The 17,365-nt window shown below is 42.8% G+C and overlaps 1 protein-coding gene across 2 annotated transcripts in view; it reads left to right on the top strand.

Annotated features, from left to right (window-relative positions):
- The window catches only part of arhgef25a (Rho guanine nucleotide exchange factor (GEF) 25a), a 145,394-nt gene that overhangs the window by 77,637 nt on the left and 50,392 nt on the right, over positions 1-17,365 (top strand). For both annotated transcript variants that reach the window (XM_056448838.1, XM_056448839.1), the window contains one exon: positions 15,974-16,284. In XM_056448838.1, the coding sequence (XP_056304813.1) occupies positions 15,974-16,284 (311 nt within the window). The remainder of the gene's footprint in view (positions 1-15,973; positions 16,285-17,365) is intronic.

Raw genomic sequence — 17,365 nt, 5'->3', positions numbered from 1 at the left:
TCACAGAATTCACCTTGACTCTACTTTTTGTTCTCTTTTGCTAATCAGACTGAGCGTGGATTATTTAAGCAGTTTTGCACTTGAGTTTGGGGTTTGAGTTCTTTTTTGTGTGTGTCTTTTAATTTACATTTTAATGTAAATGTGGTCCCACTCCTAAATTAGGTTTCACAACAATCAGGGTTATAATATGAATGACCATTCATTATAAATGGCCAGATCCCGATTATCATTTTATAATTTGTGGCTGTTATTAAAATAAATATTCACCACTTTATTTTTCAGGACCCTTTTTTTTTGACAAGAGTGAATAAACTTCTTGAAATTTGGTTACTAATTCAGGGTTCATGACATTACTAACTCAAAGTTATTTCAGTATTAATATGTTACTTTGTAGTATTTTTATTTATTTATTTATTTTTATTTAAATTTCTTAAATATTATTATAATATTATTGTGCCTTTTAAAAAATATTTTTAGTTTTACAATATAATGTTTGCATATAATTTAACATATATTTTTTCATTTATAAATGTTATTTTTTTTTTATATATTTATATTTTATATTAATATATCTAACAAAGCAACATTACATTTGATGTTGAGATTTTTCATGCAATGTTTATATAATACCAAAAAATCTTTAATAGATTTATCAGGTTCATTATAGTTAATTAAGACTAAATAAATACAGTTGAAGTCAGAATTATTAGCCCCCCTGTTTTTTTTCCCCCAATTTCTGTTTAACGGAGAGAAGATTTTTTCAACACATTTCTAAACATAATAGTTTTACTAACTCATTTCTAATAACTGATTTTTTTAAATCTCAACATCATGTGTGTTTTTCAAGACACGTCTATACAGCTTAAAGTGACATTTAAAAGCTTAACTAGGTTAATTAGGTTAACTAGGCAGGTTAGGGTAATTAGGCAAGATATTGTATAACAATGGTTTATTCTGTAGACAGTCGGAAAAAAAAAATTGCTTACACAGGCTAATAATTTTGACCTTAAAATTTTATTCTAGCTGAAATAAAACAAATAAGACTTTCTCCAGAAGGAACAATATTATCAGACATACTGTGAAAATGTCCTTGCTCTGTTAAGCATCATTTGGGAAATATCTAAAAAAGAAGAAAAAAATTAAAGGGGGGCTAATAATTCTGACTTCAGCTGTATATAAAGTTGCCTTTTATTATTTAAAGTAAGCATTAACTGAATAAAGTGTGTAATGAAATGAATAAACATCAGCCATAGTTTACAAGAAAATATTTCTGTGTTATTTTCTGTGAAAAAATACTTACAGATTGACCTATTTAATTACACCATACAAAGACTTAAATTGAAATGATACTGCATCTCTATAGTTTCCCTCTTGGCTGAGGCTATCAAGCTATTAAGAAGAATCCTTTCTAATGTGTTGAGCACTCAGTCAGTGCAGTATTAAGAGGATGTTTCTGCGCTCACCAGCAGCACTTAAGCATAGGTTTGCAGCTTTCAAATCAATTCAGCCCCTCTGTTTACCAGCAATAAAAACAGAGCATCCCTTCCTGCAATTTCAACATTGCCGTAGTTGTGCTTTACCATAAAAAAAGACCTTGTGTGATCTGTTGCATTTCATCATATTTCTACAACAAGTACATTGGTTATAGTCATGCATGTGGGAGCTACTGATGAATTTCACATTGTTTCATGTGGGTGTTGCCGCTGATTTGTGGAGGATATGGTAAGCAGCGGTTGCCGGTTCCCAACCGCCTTTAGTTCCTGATAACATTCAGTTCCCTCGAAAAAAACACCAAACAACAGCAAAAAAACAAAGCAGGTTAATGAATTGGATTTTGCCTTTTCACGACAACCTTTTTTTCTTAATCTGTCAGATTTATACTGAGTGTAAAAGTAAAAGAAGTCTTTTACATTTTATGCAAAAGATCAGAATGAAAAGAAAGATATTTGATTTTGGCCATAATCATCAAATATTAATATTTATGGGAGCAAACTGAAAATTTATTTCTTTTTTTTTTCAATTTCAATTTTCTTTCAATTAAAATTGTGATTCTGTGAAACTGTCTACCTTATTCAGAAAATAAATTTAATTAAAAAAATCATTCTCATTTTCTTTAGAATGTTATTTACTTAAGAAATGTCTAGTAAATCTTGCAGAGATTTCTATAGAAACAGCAGTTAACACATTAATTTACATGTCAAATGAAAAAAATGAAATAATATGTTTTATAAGTTCTATAAGTTCCCTGTTTCTTAATATGTCAGATCCATACTGAGTGTGGAAGTAAAGAAAGTCTGTTACATTTTGTGCAAAAGATCCAAAGGAAAAAAATATAATTGATTTTGGCCATTATCAAGCAAATCTGTCAGATTTAAGATTTATAGTAGCAGACAGAAAAATAATTTCTTCTTTCCTTCAATTTCCTTCAATCAACTATTGCGATTCTGGAAACTGTTGTCTACCTTATTCAGAAAATATATTTAATTTCAACGTCATTCTCATTTATTCCTTGTTTTTAGCAAGTTTAACTGAGAAATTTAGCTAGTAAACCTCTCAGAGAATTCCAAAGAAACAGCAATTAACACATTAAAGTACATGTCAAATATAAACACAAAACAATGAAATACTAGGAAAAACGAGGTAATGAATTGTGTTTTAACTTTTCATGTCAGCCACTTTTTCTTAATCTGTCTGATCCATACTGAGTGTGGAAGTAAAAGAAGTCTGTTACATTTTGTGCAAAAGATCCAAAGTAAAATAAAAATTTCATTTGATTTTGGCTACAATCAAGCAAATCTATCAGATATTAAGATTTATGGTAGCAAACTGAAAATATTTAAGTTTCAATTCTTTCAATTTCAATTTCCTTCAATTTAAATTGTGATTCTGGAAACTGTTGTCTACTTTAATAAAAAATGAATTTAATTTAAAATTCGTTCTCATTTTCTTACTCCCTGTTTTCAAGCAGAAATTGCTAGTGGATCTCTCAAAGAATTCCAAAGACAGTAATTAACACAAAACAATGAAATAATATGTTTTATAAGATCCCTGTTAAAAAAAAAAACAAATAAACAAAAAATGAGGTAATAAATGGGTTTTGCCTTTTCATGACAGTCACTCTTTCTTAATCTATCAGATTTATACTGAGTGTGGAAGTAAAAGAAACGTTTACATTTTGTGCAAAAGATCCAAAGGAAAGAAAAATAATATTTGATTTTGGCAATAATCAAGCAAATCTTTCCAATAATAAGATTCATGGAAGCAAACTGAAAATATTTCAATTTCAATTTCCTTCAATTTAAATTGTGATTCTGGAAACTGTTGTCTACTTAATCAGAAAATACATTTAATTTAAAAATCATTCTCATTTGTTTACTCCTTGTTTTCAATCAGAAATTTCTAGTAAATCTCGCAGAGAATTCTATGAAAACAGTAACTAACACATTAAATTACATGTCATTTATATACACAAAACAATGAAAAAATATGTTTTATAAGTTACCTGTTTTAAAAAAACAAACAAACAAACAAACATAAAAGCAAAAAACTAAAAAACTATAGGTAATAAATGAGTTTCACCCTTTCATGACAGCCACTCTTTCTTAACCTGTCTGATCCATATTGAGTTAAATAAGTGTTTAAATTTTGCTCAAAAGATCAAAAGGAAAAGAAAAATAATATTTGAATTCCAAAGACAGTAATTAACACATTAAATTACATGTCAATTATAAACACAAAACAATGAAATAATATGTTTATAAGTTCTATAAGTTCCCTGTTCTAAAAAACGAGGCAATGAATGGGTTTTGCCTTTTCATGAGAGCCACTCTTTCTTATTCTGTCAGATCCATACTGAGTGTGGAAGTCAAATAAGTTTTTTACATTTTGTGCAAAAGATCTAAAGGAAAAGAAAAATATTCAATGCAATTCTATTCACCTTTATTTGTATAGCGCTTTTACAATGAAGATTGTGTCAAAACAGCTTTACATAAAAGATCATTGTGAATTGAAACAGTGTAGTTCAGTTTTCAAAGTTTAAGTTCAGTTCAGTTTAGCTCAGTTCAGTGTGGTTTAATAATCACTACTGAGAGTTCAAACACTGAAGAGCAAATCCATCGATGCGCAGCTCTACAGATCTCGAACCATGCAAGCCAGTGGCGACAGTGGAAAGGGAAAAACTTCACCAATTGACGAAAGTGAAGAAAAAAAAAAACCTCGATAGAGACCAGGCTCAAATGGGCACAACTATTTCTCCACTGGCCAAACGTCTTGTGCAGAGCTGCAGTCAAGGCGTAGGAGGCAGGAAGCTAGGCCTCAGCGAATTCTCGTCTGTCCCTTGAGCGTCACATGAATCAGTCTCATGCTCTCCACTCCTCCTTGACCACCACAGTAGCTGCTTAGGATACGGCCTGGTCCAGGATATGGAAACCTTGGGATCATCTTGTCGCTGGTCTTGGATCGAGTCAGTGGCACTGCGTGGTCTGAGGGTCTCGGGATGAGTATCCCCAGGTGGAAATAGAGAATAAAGAGAATAATTAGCGTATCTGCTCTTCATAGTGTATATTAACGAGATGAAGAAACCTGTGTGGAATAATATTAATAATAATTAATAATTAATTAATAATAATAATAATAATATTTGATTTTGGCCATAGTCAAGCAAATCTTTCAGATATTAAGATTTATGTTATAGTTTCAATTCTTTGCGTTTACATTTCCTTTAATTCAAATTGTGATTCTGCAAACTGTTGTCTTATTCAGAAAATACATTTCATTTAAAAATCATTCTCATTTTCTTTTCACTTGTTGTTTTCAAGCAGAAATTGCTAGTAAATCTCACAGAGATGTAAATCAAACAGCAATCAACACATTAAGTTACATGTCAAACATAACCACAAGTCAATGAAATCAATGTTCCCGGTTAAAAAAAAAAAGAAAAAGAAAAAGTGGGGTAATGAATTGGGTTTTGACTTTTCATAACTGCCACTCTTTCTTAATCTGTCGGATCCATACTGAGTGTGGAATGAAACCATTCGTCATTTTTGTGCCCCGTGCGGAGACAGCAGTCTGGCATCAGGAAAGCAGCTTTGCCCTGCTGTTTAGCCAGCAATAAGGGTTATAATCCCTCCACTTCAGGTTGTGCTGAATTCCTTTTGGGTTGAGGTCAGCTCCCTTATTACGCTGATTATTCCCCGACGAAAGTGGAAAGTTTGTGGATTAGAGCTCAATGGGGGATGTTTCTCTGTGTATCAGCACAAATTCTAGGTCAGTTCTGCTACACGAAACATTAGCTTAATAAATTAGTTGGACCTCTGCATTAACCTGCATGTTCTGTTTGGAGCCTGAGAGACCCTGAGGCCATTTTAATAGCTGATGTTAAATCATAAATGTTACTTATGTCTGAAGGCTCGCAGGCAAGTGCTGCTTATTCTAGCTTTTTCTGATTAGTGTACGCAGGAGTGTATTTATGCCATTATTTTTCTCTGTAATATACATATGAAGAGCATTTGCAAGCAGAAGAACATTGCGTTTTTTTGAGTCTCTGTTGTTTTTGTTCGTAAGAATATTTTTAAACTTAGGCTCATTCTGAAAACGTAGCACCTATATACATTTCTGGAGATCACAAATTAAGTAGCCAGAAGTATGTATGGCTGCATTTTGTCTTTAAAATGAACGATACATGGCGGTATGATGCCGTTCTTTTTCATGCTTACCAGCTGACCGCTTACCTCCGTATGGACGCTTTCCCACTGTTACCAGTTTGTCCAGTTAGCCCACCATGTACATTGGCAGACTTGAAATGCAGAGAGGGGTTGACCACGACGAAAGGGTTTCGAGTCTGGCGAAGAACGGTTCTAGAAAGCAGATAAGACAAAAACAGAAGCAAAAAAATTAAATAAACAAGTAAATAACAGGGTGAGAATGTGGTCAAATCTGAAAACGTGGTAAAAATCAGACGAGGGCTTTTTTTTGTCTGGATTGCTTTTTAAAACTGTTGGATGGGTTTAGGGATGTGCGTGAGCAGGTCAATTGGTGGTTTTGAAAACATTGTTGGTTGGGTTTAGGGAAGGAGGAGGGTGGGTCAGTCGGTCAGTCAGTCAGTCATTCAAAAGCAGCCTCTGGTGGATTTACACGTGAACAACACGCGTGAATGGCACTTACGAGAGAAATTGGCCATTTCGCGCTTGTCTATTTCTGAAAGGATCAGGTGTCAGAAGCACTTCCAATTTGCTGATATAATAAAAGAAAAACTCCACTATGGTGTTATCAAGACATTCAGAAAAAGGAAAAAAAATGTGTGAGGCTGATAACGGCTGGCAGAAGAGAGAACTCCATCAAATTTACTGTCCTGCTCTATAGACGATGCATTACAAACACCTCGCACAAGTGGTAATTCGTTTTTTGTCATTTAATGCAAAAATGAAATAATACATATATAAATACATAAATGTACATATGTTTTTTTTATTTTAAACGTTAAAAACTATTTTATTTCAAATTGTTATTTCAAATTTCAAAGTTTTCATTCTCCTGCTTGTCCATGACTTAGTGACATCTCTGTAAACCAATAGAGTTCAGCTGTACGTCTTGCTCTGCCTTTTGGTACCCTTTTGTTGTGCTGGGTACCCTTCCGAAAGGGTACCCAAAAAGTGGTACGCTACAGTTCACTTTTTGGTACTTTTTGACAGTGGAAACGACCATAAAAGCGAACCGTACTGTACCACTCAGTGAAAACAGGCCGTAATTCAAGTCACTTTTCTAGGAAAAAAAAATGCACGTGTGATTTGTGTTTAGGTTAAAGCTGGCTGCTGACATACTACTGAGTATGACAAATAAGATTAAAATAGTATTAACTTATAAAGGAAATGAAGCTTAATTTTAACTTTTTATTACTATTAGAAAAATATTAGTTTGTAACAGGTATGCAGCTTGATGTATGCAGCTTGATGCTGGGCACACTGGGCATAACACAGTGTGTCTCTGTGCAAAGTGTGTGTGAGTGTGTGTTTGTGCTGTCAGACTGTGTTGGGCTGAATCAAGGGGTCAAACAGGGGCTGGACTAGACAACTGAGAGACTGAAACATGCGAAGCCTGTCCTTGCTGCCGCTGATAACCTCAGACAACCACTGTTCTGGGTCAGGAAGACAGTAGTGGGGGCGAGAGGCACAATGTGGAGAGAGAACAAAAAAAGTTGGTGACCTTCCTGTGGACTAGGATTAAAGTGTGTTTCCTGTGCACATCCCCCTCTGTTCTTTTCCCAGGGTCCCTCTGACACCAGCACCGTGCTCTCAGCCTGGGCCTGGACTTTGGGGCGGTGGTCTATATTTAGCTCTCCAGTGTCACACGATAGCTTGGCTAACCAGTGGAGCTTCTCAGAGTCTGCCCTAAACCAGTCTGTGTAGCCCTTATGTGATTAACACTGACTGTGATGTGCGGCACGAGGCCTGTCTGCATGGGTCATGTGCTGACACACTCACATGCATTCAGTGATGACAGCGTACATGTTGTATACGCACAATTTAGGATGCACAAAAACACACACACACACACACACACTAGAGCATCTTTATCTCAGTGAATATTCTATTTTGGAAAGATGAAAGTGAACATTCAGATCTGTTTTTTGAGCCAAAGAGAGCAGTTATCGTGTATAGTTTAAAGACAGCTTAATTGTTTACACCAGAGATGCCCAAATTGCGGCCCACGGGCCAAAGTTAGCCCATTGTAACCTTTGATTTGGCCCACTATCCCATTTGAAAAGAGAGTGAGAATGATGTAGAAGGTTGGGGCGAATGGACATTCAGAAGACATTAGCGAGCAAATCAAGGCAAAAACGTCCTGGTTACGTACGTAACCCACGTTCCCCGAATAGGGAACGGAGACGTGTGTCTGTTATTAAACAGACTTTTGGGAGTGCTTTAGACGACCAATCACATCTGAAGATAAGAAAACGGGCCAATGAAATGCCAATTGAATTGGCGGAGCTTAGCTCCACAGCTGAAACTGATGAGCCAATTAGGGCTATATCAGTCGGCTGCTGGGGCCAGCTCATCAGAATTTGCCTGCTGAAGAGCCGATCGCTCAGCTCCCAGCTGGAGACTCAGGTGCTGTGGCAGTGGAGACACACGTCTCCGTTCCCTATTCGGGGAACGTGGGTTACGTACGTAACCAGGACGTTCCCCTTCATATGGGAACTTCAACGTGTGTCTGTTATTAAACAGACTTTTGGGAGACTGTATGGAAAGCGCCACAGCAGCTAAGCCTGTCGCGTCCCTGATGTGTAGTTTGCCAAGCCAAAGCGTGAGCGCACTGACATCACCAAGAGCGCAACCTTCCAACGTCCCCTAGGCCCAACATATTACCATTACATGGGAATAAAAGTTTTAAATCGGGGGTCGTAAGTGTGCTTTTACCTAGCTAATATAGACTAGGGATTTTGGAAATACGACAGTACGTTGGGAAAGCGTGCCAGTCCCCGAAGGGGGAGGACGCAGCGGAGACCACCTGCTACCCTAAAAGGGGAGACCTGATGGTAAGGAGACATATGGACTAGCCCTAATGAGGGGGAGTGCTACATATGATAAGCTGGTTAGCGGTTTAGGGAAGACACGGGACCGCCTAATAAGGGAGAACACACCGTGGTAATAATGCATATGACATCACCAAATGGGGATGCACATAGCTGGCACCGATCCTCAATATGCGTGTAGACCTAATGGGCATACCAACCGCACACTGAGCCATGCACTCGACTCCTCCGCTGAGTCGATGCTGGGGGCCTCGGAGGAATTCTCTAGGGTTCGCCTGAGAAGGGAAACTTACTAGTAGAATAGGAAAAAGCGCACGCATCTCCGGTTTAGGGAGCCTGGCGCAGCAAGCGTTTGTGACACCGAGCTTAATTCTCCCCCGATTGATTGGGATTCCCCAATAACCGGGAAAAAACGGCTCCACTCGGAGGTTATAAAACCTCGCAAATGTGTTAGGTGTCGCCCAACCCGCAGCTCTGCAGATATCTGTGAGAGAGGCGCCGCGTGCTAACGCCAATGAGGAAGCGACACCTCTAGTGGAGTGCGCTCTCACGTTAGGAGGGCGCGGCTCGCCCTGGCATTGATAAGCGAGGGCGATGGCATCATCTAACCAGTGGGCCAACCTCTGTTTTGACACGGCACTTCCCTTCTGCCGGCCACCATAACAGATAAAGAGCTGTTCACATGATCTTACATTTTGCGTTCGTTCCACGTAAAGGCGCAAAGCGCGAACGGGACAAAGCAGTGAGTGGGCTGAGCCTGCCTCCTCCGCAGGCAGCGCTTGCAGGTTCACCACCTGATCTATAAATGGGGTGGTAGGAACCTTGGGCACATAGCCAGGTCGGGGTCTCAGGACAACGTGAGAGTAACCCGGCCCGAATTCAAGGCACGATTCGCTGACCGAAAATGCCTCCAGATCCCCAACTCTCTTGAATGGCGCCAATGCGATCAGCAGAGCTGTCATAATGACAGAATACAGAATCGAGTGGCTAAAACAGATCTCTCTGCAGCCACCAGGACTAAAGAGAGATCCAAGAGGGCATGAGAGGGGGGCGGGATGGATTTAATCGCCGCGCGCCTCTGAGGAATCGGATGATTAGATCATGCTTCCCGAGCGTGTTGCCATCCACCGCGTCATGATGAGCGGAGATGCCGCCACGTAAACCTTCAGTGTGGAGGGTGACAGCCTACGCTCCAGCTTATCCTGAAGGAAGGATAACACAATGCTAATCTGGCAAGTTCGGGGGTCTTCTCGGGGAGAAGCGCACCACTCAGAGAATAGACTCCACTTCAGGGCGTAGGTATGCCTCGTAGAGGGTGCTCTAGCCTGAGTGATGGTGTTAAGTACCGCGGGCGGTAAGTCACCAAAGTCCTCCGCGCTCCGTCTATGGACCACACGTGGAGGTTCCAGAGATCTGGGCGTGGGTGCCAGATGGTGCCCCGTCCCTGAGAGAGGAGGTCCTCCCTTAGGGGAATGCGCCAAGGAGGGGCCGCCGCGAGGAGTGTGAGCTCCGAAACCCAGGTCCGGTTGGGCCAGAGGGGCGCAACAAACAAGACCTGCTCCTCGTCCTCCCTGACTTTGCACAAAGTTTGTGCGTTTAGGCTCACTGGGGGAAACGCATATTTGCGCGTGCCCGATGGCCAGCTGTGAGCCAGTGCATCCGTGCCGAGGGGGGCCTCGGTCAGGGAATAAAACAGCTGGCAATGTGCGTTCTCGGTGGAAGCAACAGATCGATCTGGGCTTCCCCAAAGCGCGCCCATATCAGCTGGACCGAATCGGGGTGGAGTCTCCATTCTCCTCGGGACACTAGCTGCCGTGAGAGCGCATCGGCTGCACGGTTGAGCTCGCCCGGGATGTGAATGGCACACAGTGATTTCAGCCGCGTGTGACTCCAAAGGAGCAGACGGCGAGCGAGCTGAGGCATGCGGCGAGAGCGCATACCCTCCATATGGTTGATATAAGCCACCGCCGCCATGCTGTCCGTCCTGACCAGCATGTGTTTTCTGCTCCAACACCGGAAAAGAGCGGCGGAGAGCCAGATACACTGCCAACAGCTCCAGGCAGTTGATATGCCAATGCAGGCGGGGTCCGGACCACGAACCCGCGGCTGCATGCTCGTTGCACACGGCCCCCCAGCCCGTGCTGGAGGCATGTGTCATTACGACAACATGCCTGGATACTAGCCCTAGGGGCACTCCGGCCCGTAGAAAAGCCAGATCCGTCCAGGGGCTGAGGGTGCGGAGACACAGCAGAGTGATGTTCACCCGGTGCGTACCCGCGCGCCATGCCCGTCTGGGGACTCGATCGCGAAGCCAACGCTGAAGTGGTCTCATATGAAGCAAACCGAGCGGCGAGACCGCGGCTGCGGATGCCATATGCCCCAGGAGCCTCTGAAAACATTTCAGTGGGACCACTATTTTCCTGTGGAGCTCGTTACACAGGAAAGCATTAGCCTGGCGCGCTCCTCGGAGAGGCGCGCAACCATAGCAACCGAATCCAGCTCCAGCCCGAGGTAAGAGATCCTCTGCACAGGGCAAAGTTTGCTCTTCTCTCGGTTGACCTGAAACCCCAACTGGTCGAGGTGCCGAAGCACTTTGACTCTGTGCATAATCAACTGATCGCGAGAAGAGGCTAGAATGAGCCAGTCATCGAGATAGTTGAGTGTGCGGATGCCCGCAAGCCGCAGTGGCGCAGAGCACCCTCCGCGAGCTTGGTGAAAACCCGCGGAGACAGAGAGAGCCCGAAGGGGAGGACTTTGTACTGCCACGCTCGTCCTTCGAACGCAAACCGGAGAAAAGGGCGGTGGCGTGGAAGAATAGAGACATGAAAATACGCGTCCTTCAGGTCTATGGCTGCAGACCAATCTTGTGGACGGACGCTCTGAAGCAAGCGTTTCTGCGTAAGCATTCTGAAAGCATTTAGTATAAATGACAGTTCAGTCTGCGCAGATCTAGGATTGGTCTTAACCCCCCGCTCTTTTTTGGCACGATGAAATACGGGCTGTAGAACCCGGACTCCATCTCGGCTGGAGGGACCTGCTCGATTGCGTCCTTCGCCAGGAGGACCGCAATCTCCTCTCGCAAGACAGGGGCGCTCACGGGGATCACCCTCGTGAAAAGGACACCCGTGAACTTGGGAGGGCGAATAGCGAACTGAATCGCATAGCCGAGTCTGACCGTCCGTATGAGCCACCGCGATGCGCTGGGCAGCGCTAACCAGGCTGGCAGAGCGCGCGCTAATGGCACCATCGGAGCGATCACTGACGTGCCAGCGGAGGGGCAGCTCGGGATGGGAGTGCTCATCCCGGGAAGCGGTGCGTCCCGGGGAAGAGCTGAAAATAAGAGAATTTCTCTTACCTTCCTCCCTGGATCCCGCGGTGAGGCCAGAGTGAGAGAAAGGAGTCCGTCCTGCTGCACTCTGAGGGCCTGAGGCGAAGGGTCCCGGTGCTGCGAGCTGAAAGGCGGAGCGTCCCAGACTGGCAGTACTCGGGCTCGCGCATCCGGAGAGAGAGGAAACTGCTCTTTTGGAAATTTGGTTGCCGCCAGCCCAGGGGCCGGCAGCGAGGAGTTTAAAGTCGTTGTGGACTGATTTAATAATCCTCGGCCCCCCACCGAGGAAAGAGCAGGTCCCCTCTTTTCCGAATGGCCCGTCCCAGGAACGCTTCGCGGTCCGTTTACTGGACTTAGCGGCGCCCTGGGGCGGGGGCGTTGCAGTCCCGCGGGAGGCTCGGCATTGCCGCCTGGCCGGAGCGGGCAGCGAAAGCGGAGCAGATGAAGCCGCGGGTGGACGCCCTCGGCGAAGAGCAACCGCAGCGGAAGGGGCAGCGGGAGGAGCAGTTTTTCGAGCCCGCTGATAGATGACCTCACCCCTCGCCTTGGACTGCTTTTCACCGCGGAGAATTCCTGGGTGAACTCCCCGACGGTGTCGCCGAAAAGGCCGGCCTGGGATACGGGAGCGTTAAGAAAGCAAGCTTTGTCAACGTCTCTCATATAGCCAAGCTCAGCCAGGGGTGGCATTCCTGGACCACTAATGTGGCCATCGTCTTCCCCAGGGCACGAGCAGCCGATTTAATAGTCATGAGAGCATAATCGGTTGCCGTGCGGAGCTCATGCAGCAAGCCTGGGGGAGAACCGCCCTCCTGCATCTTGGCCAGCTTCTCGGCTTGGTAGCGTTGATAGGTGGCCATAGCGTGCAGAGCGGAGGTGGCCTGGCCCGCAGCAGTGCAGGCTCTGGCCGTGAGAGACTCAGATAACCTGCACGCTTTGGAAGGGAGTGAGGGCGGACCTCTCCGAGTGGAGCAGCTCTGCGGACAGAGCACGCTCCGCCTGGGGAATCGCCTCATAACCCCTGGCCGCTCCGTCATCGAGGGAGGTGAGAGCGGGAGCGCACGAGGACCGGGCAGAAAAATGTGCCCTCCATGCCTGCGTGAGCTCTCTGTGTACCTCCGGGAAGAAGGGGACGGGGGGTCTAAAAGGCTTCGCCTTCTTCACCCCCACGTAACACCCATCTAAGCGGTCCGGCCCCGGTTCTGGGGGACAAGCCATCTCCAGTCCCACGGCCGAAGCAGCCCGGAATAACACGGCTAACATGTCCGACTCCAGATCCGAAACCTCACTGATAACCCCGGAGGGTGGCAGGGGGTCCGGATCTTCATCAGAGCATGTCAGCCCGCCCTCCGATGCAGCGATGGACATCACGTCCCCGGTGTCATCTAATGAGAGCGCGGCCAACCCAGAGGATGGACCAGCGCTAACACTCGAAGCAGAAACAGAGCGCACTGACGAGGAGCGAGGGGTCCGCGGGCCCGAAGGCGACGGATTAGCCCCCACTGTAACCCTCAGGCCTGCCCGAGTGCTAACCGCTTGGCGGGGAGCAGCAGGGGTGACTTGCCCTAATAAAAGAGCTCGCCGCGACCTCAGTTGCGCAACAGTCAAGCCATCGCAATGCGGGCAAGAACTGTCCGCGAGCACCGCATCAACATGTTGGACCCCCAAGCATGTGACGCAGTACTCGTGCCTGTCATCCGGGGAGAGGAAACCACCGCATCCAGAAACGCACGGTCGAAACGACATCTTTAAAAAGACGCGCTGCACGACCGTGTGCTCTCTTAGGGAATTCTGCTCTTTTAACAAACTGCTCTTTCAGGTCACCAGCGAAACGCCAAGGGGACGGGAAACCCAGCTCGACCGCCGCTAGAACGTCTTCCCTCGCACTGGTGAGAATAATGCTTTCTTCAATGTTGGAAGTCAGCTCAGCAGAAGGGTTCTTCAGTCTCAGATCGGGTCTGAAGCAACAATTCTGATGAGCTGGCCCCAGCAGCCGACTGATATAGCCCTAATTGGCTCATCAGTTTCAGCTGTGGAGCTAAGCTCCGCCAATTCAATTGGCATTTCATTGGCCCGTTTTCTTATCTTCAGATGTGATTGGTCGTCTAAAGCACTCCCAAAAGTCTGTTTAATAACAGACACACGTTGAAGTTCCCATATGAAGGGGAACTATGTAATTCTGTTATAAATTAGATTGTTTTGTTTTTACTGTAAGTTCATTATAAAATGAAAAAAATACTCCATTTTCTTAATATAAAGCAATGTTTTCTAGTCAGTTTTAAACAATATTAAATAAATTACCCGTGGCAACAATATTTACCTTCGGCCCACTAGCCTAAATCAAGTTTGGTTTTGGCCCTTCATAAAAAAAATGTTTGGGCACCCCTGGTTTAGACTTTTAGTATCGTTATGTGTTACAAGAAGTCATCACAGATGTGCATTCATTACTAAATTGTTTGTTCAAGAGATTCATTCAAAAACGATTCATCCAGTAATGCGTTAGGTAAGGTCTGTGGTTGAGTCACTCAGTCATTGGCTCAAGAGATTCATTTAGAAATGCTAATCCTACCAGTAATGATCAATTGAAGTTTTATCAATCGACTCAATTAACAATTTGCTTAAGAGATTTGCAAAAAATTCTGATACTTCCAGAAGATTCAAGAGATTTGTTCAAAAGTGCTGATTCTTCCAAGAGTGAACTAAGTCTTTATTGGTGAGTCATTGAATCATTGGCATTGAATCATAAGATTTGTTAATTTAATTGAGTGTATTTTGAATATCTACTAACTATTGGATATCTGATTTGGGATTTATTATTTTTTTGTTATTTATAGTCTTAAAAGAAATGAACATGTCAGTTTTTTGTTGTTGTTGCTGAAGTTCATCAATCAATATAGTATCAAAATAAAGAAAACATTATAGAGCAGCAAATCATCATATTAGAATGAATTCTGAAGAATAATGTGACACTGAATACTAGGGTAATGATGTTGAAATTCAGCGCTCCCACTAAATAAATGAATTATGTTTGAAAACACAAAGCATTTACTTGAAATTCTTTTAAATAATCAAATAAATGTCATAATGTGGGTACATTACCTGACAAAATATGATCATGCCTTGATCTTTAATTATTCAATTAGGACAGTAAAGTCTGACTTTGCTTAGACAAAAATCTTGTCACTTAACAGAAATAATGTACAGTATAGAATATAAAGTCATGGTGCAGTGGAAAAAGAATTAATATTGTGTATGACCTATAACGACTGCATCCATACATCTCTGCAAGGACTCAAATAACTTATTAATAAAGTCATCTGGAATGGCAAAGAAAGCGTTCTTGCAGGACTCCCAGAGTTCACCAAGATTTTTGGATTGATCTTCAATGTCTCCTCCATCTTACCAAAGACATGCTCAATAATGTTCAGGTCTAGTGATTGGGCTGGCCAATTCTGGAGCACCTTGACCTTTTTTCTTGCAGGAACTTTGATGTGGAGGCTGAAATATGAGAAGAAGCGCTATCTTGATGAAGAATTTGCCCTCTCGTGTGGTGTGTAATATAACGGGCAGCACAAATGTTTTGATACCTCAGGCTGTGGATGTTGCCATCCACTCTGCAGATCTCTCGCATGCCCCCATACTGAATATAACCCCAAACCATAATTTTTCCCTCACCAATCTTTTCTGTGAAAATCTTGGGTCCATGTGGGTTCCAAAAGGTCTTCTGCAGTATTTGGGATGATTGGGATGCAGTTCAACAAATGATTCATTGGGAAAATCTACCTTCTGCCACTTTTCCAAATGATCAAATGAAGTCAAGTTATTATTTGTAGCTCTTATAATTGGGATCGACGACAAGATTTTGTCAGGTAGTGTAGTTAGAGTGAAAGGGTTGTGTATTGTATTTAGTTAAAGTCCACAGAGTCAACAGTCCTCGTTGTTGAAGAAAGTCTGTGATGGGAAAAATTCTTCACAGTGCCTCAGCTATGGGCCATATTTAGTGTTATAGTGTATTTATGTAGAGTGTGTTTATATATAAGACAGATTTATTTTGTTTTCCCTGTGCTGTCGATGGTTATTCCCAACTTAATTCCTCTTCCTTCTCTCTGTCTGTCCAGACTCATACTCAGCCGCTGGCAGTGAGGGCAGTATCTCCACCTCGGTGGCCTCTCTGCCGCCCCAGGCTTCGGGCAGTTCGGCCCCAAACTCCCCAGGCTCCCGTCGCTCTGTCAGCACCCTGAAGAAGTGGCTGACAAATCCAGTGCGTAAGCTGAGCGCTGGGGCAGCAGGAAGTGCCAAAGGGGAGCGGCAGGTCCGCAGATTGGAGGGCAAACCCCCGCCCCCACCCACCAGGAGCAGCCAAGAACTGGGAAGCCCACAGTCAACAGAGGAGCAGTTCACTATCCTGACAGGCATAGACAAAGAGCTGGTGAGGAAAATGTTTTCATGTGTCGAAAAAACACTCAATATTTTTCATAAAGTATCAAATAGCATTTCACAGAAAATCCTAAATTATTTTTCAATCATGGACTCAATTATTGCTTCTATTGATTTATTCATTTTACCGCAAAGTTTTGAACAATCAACACTGCAGTATTTATTATACATTATTTTATCTTTGTCCTTGTTTTTGTGTGCCATCTTCTCTTCTTACAATTACATCTCTTCTCTGATGACATTTCTAAGGGTGTGTTGGAGGACCAACCTGTCAATCACATGAGATTGACCAAAAGCAATTCACTTTGATTCAGTAATCCAATTAATTCTTACTAATCAAAATGTAGTCCTGCTCTTTGTATTTAAAAGGATAGCTCACCCAAAAATGTAATCACAATTTACTCACCCTCAAGTTATTCCAAACCTTTATGAGTTTCTTTCTTTTGTTAAACACAAAACACAATCCTCCAATTGGGCTTTACTTTCACTTTCTCCTTCTCTCTTTCGTGGATAAGGAAACATTGTTGTACGCACTCCACTTAAGACATCCATTAGCCTAAATAATTAATTTCGTTTCTTAAGCACCAAATTTAGTTTCAAAACTATTTCTAAATTCAGTTCTATTTTCCAGCAAAAGAATAATAAACAATAATAACAAAGTGTGGTCAAAAATTGAGTTATATCCATACACACATGCTATGCCACATATGGTCTAAACCCTGACAGGTGGACAAATCTAAGTTTGTTTGTAATAAAACAAATATAAATATGCATATAATAAATAATACTACTAATAATAACAACATTATACGAAAGCAAGTTGTCATGAATAAACTGAAAAGAAAAAAACCCTGAGATGGAGCATGGAGGCAGTGATTTTTAAAATTATGTGGAAAGTTTTAATTTTTGTAATATTTTAATGCTTTAATTCTTTTTTATTTGTAAAGATATTTGCGTATTGCTATACATCCTGCATGTTTTAAGCAATGTGTAAGCAAGGTGCACAACTAATGCGCTCTGCACTGAACTTTAGACCTGCTTTCAACTGGTCAATTGAACAGTCTATTTTAGTT

This window comes from Danio aesculapii, chromosome 23 (genome assembly GCF_903798145.1).
Source record: "Danio aesculapii chromosome 23, fDanAes4.1, whole genome shotgun sequence".
NCBI lineage: Eukaryota > Metazoa > Chordata > Actinopteri > Cypriniformes > Danionidae > Danio > Danio aesculapii.
This window is presented reverse-complemented; position numbering and strand designations above follow the sequence as displayed.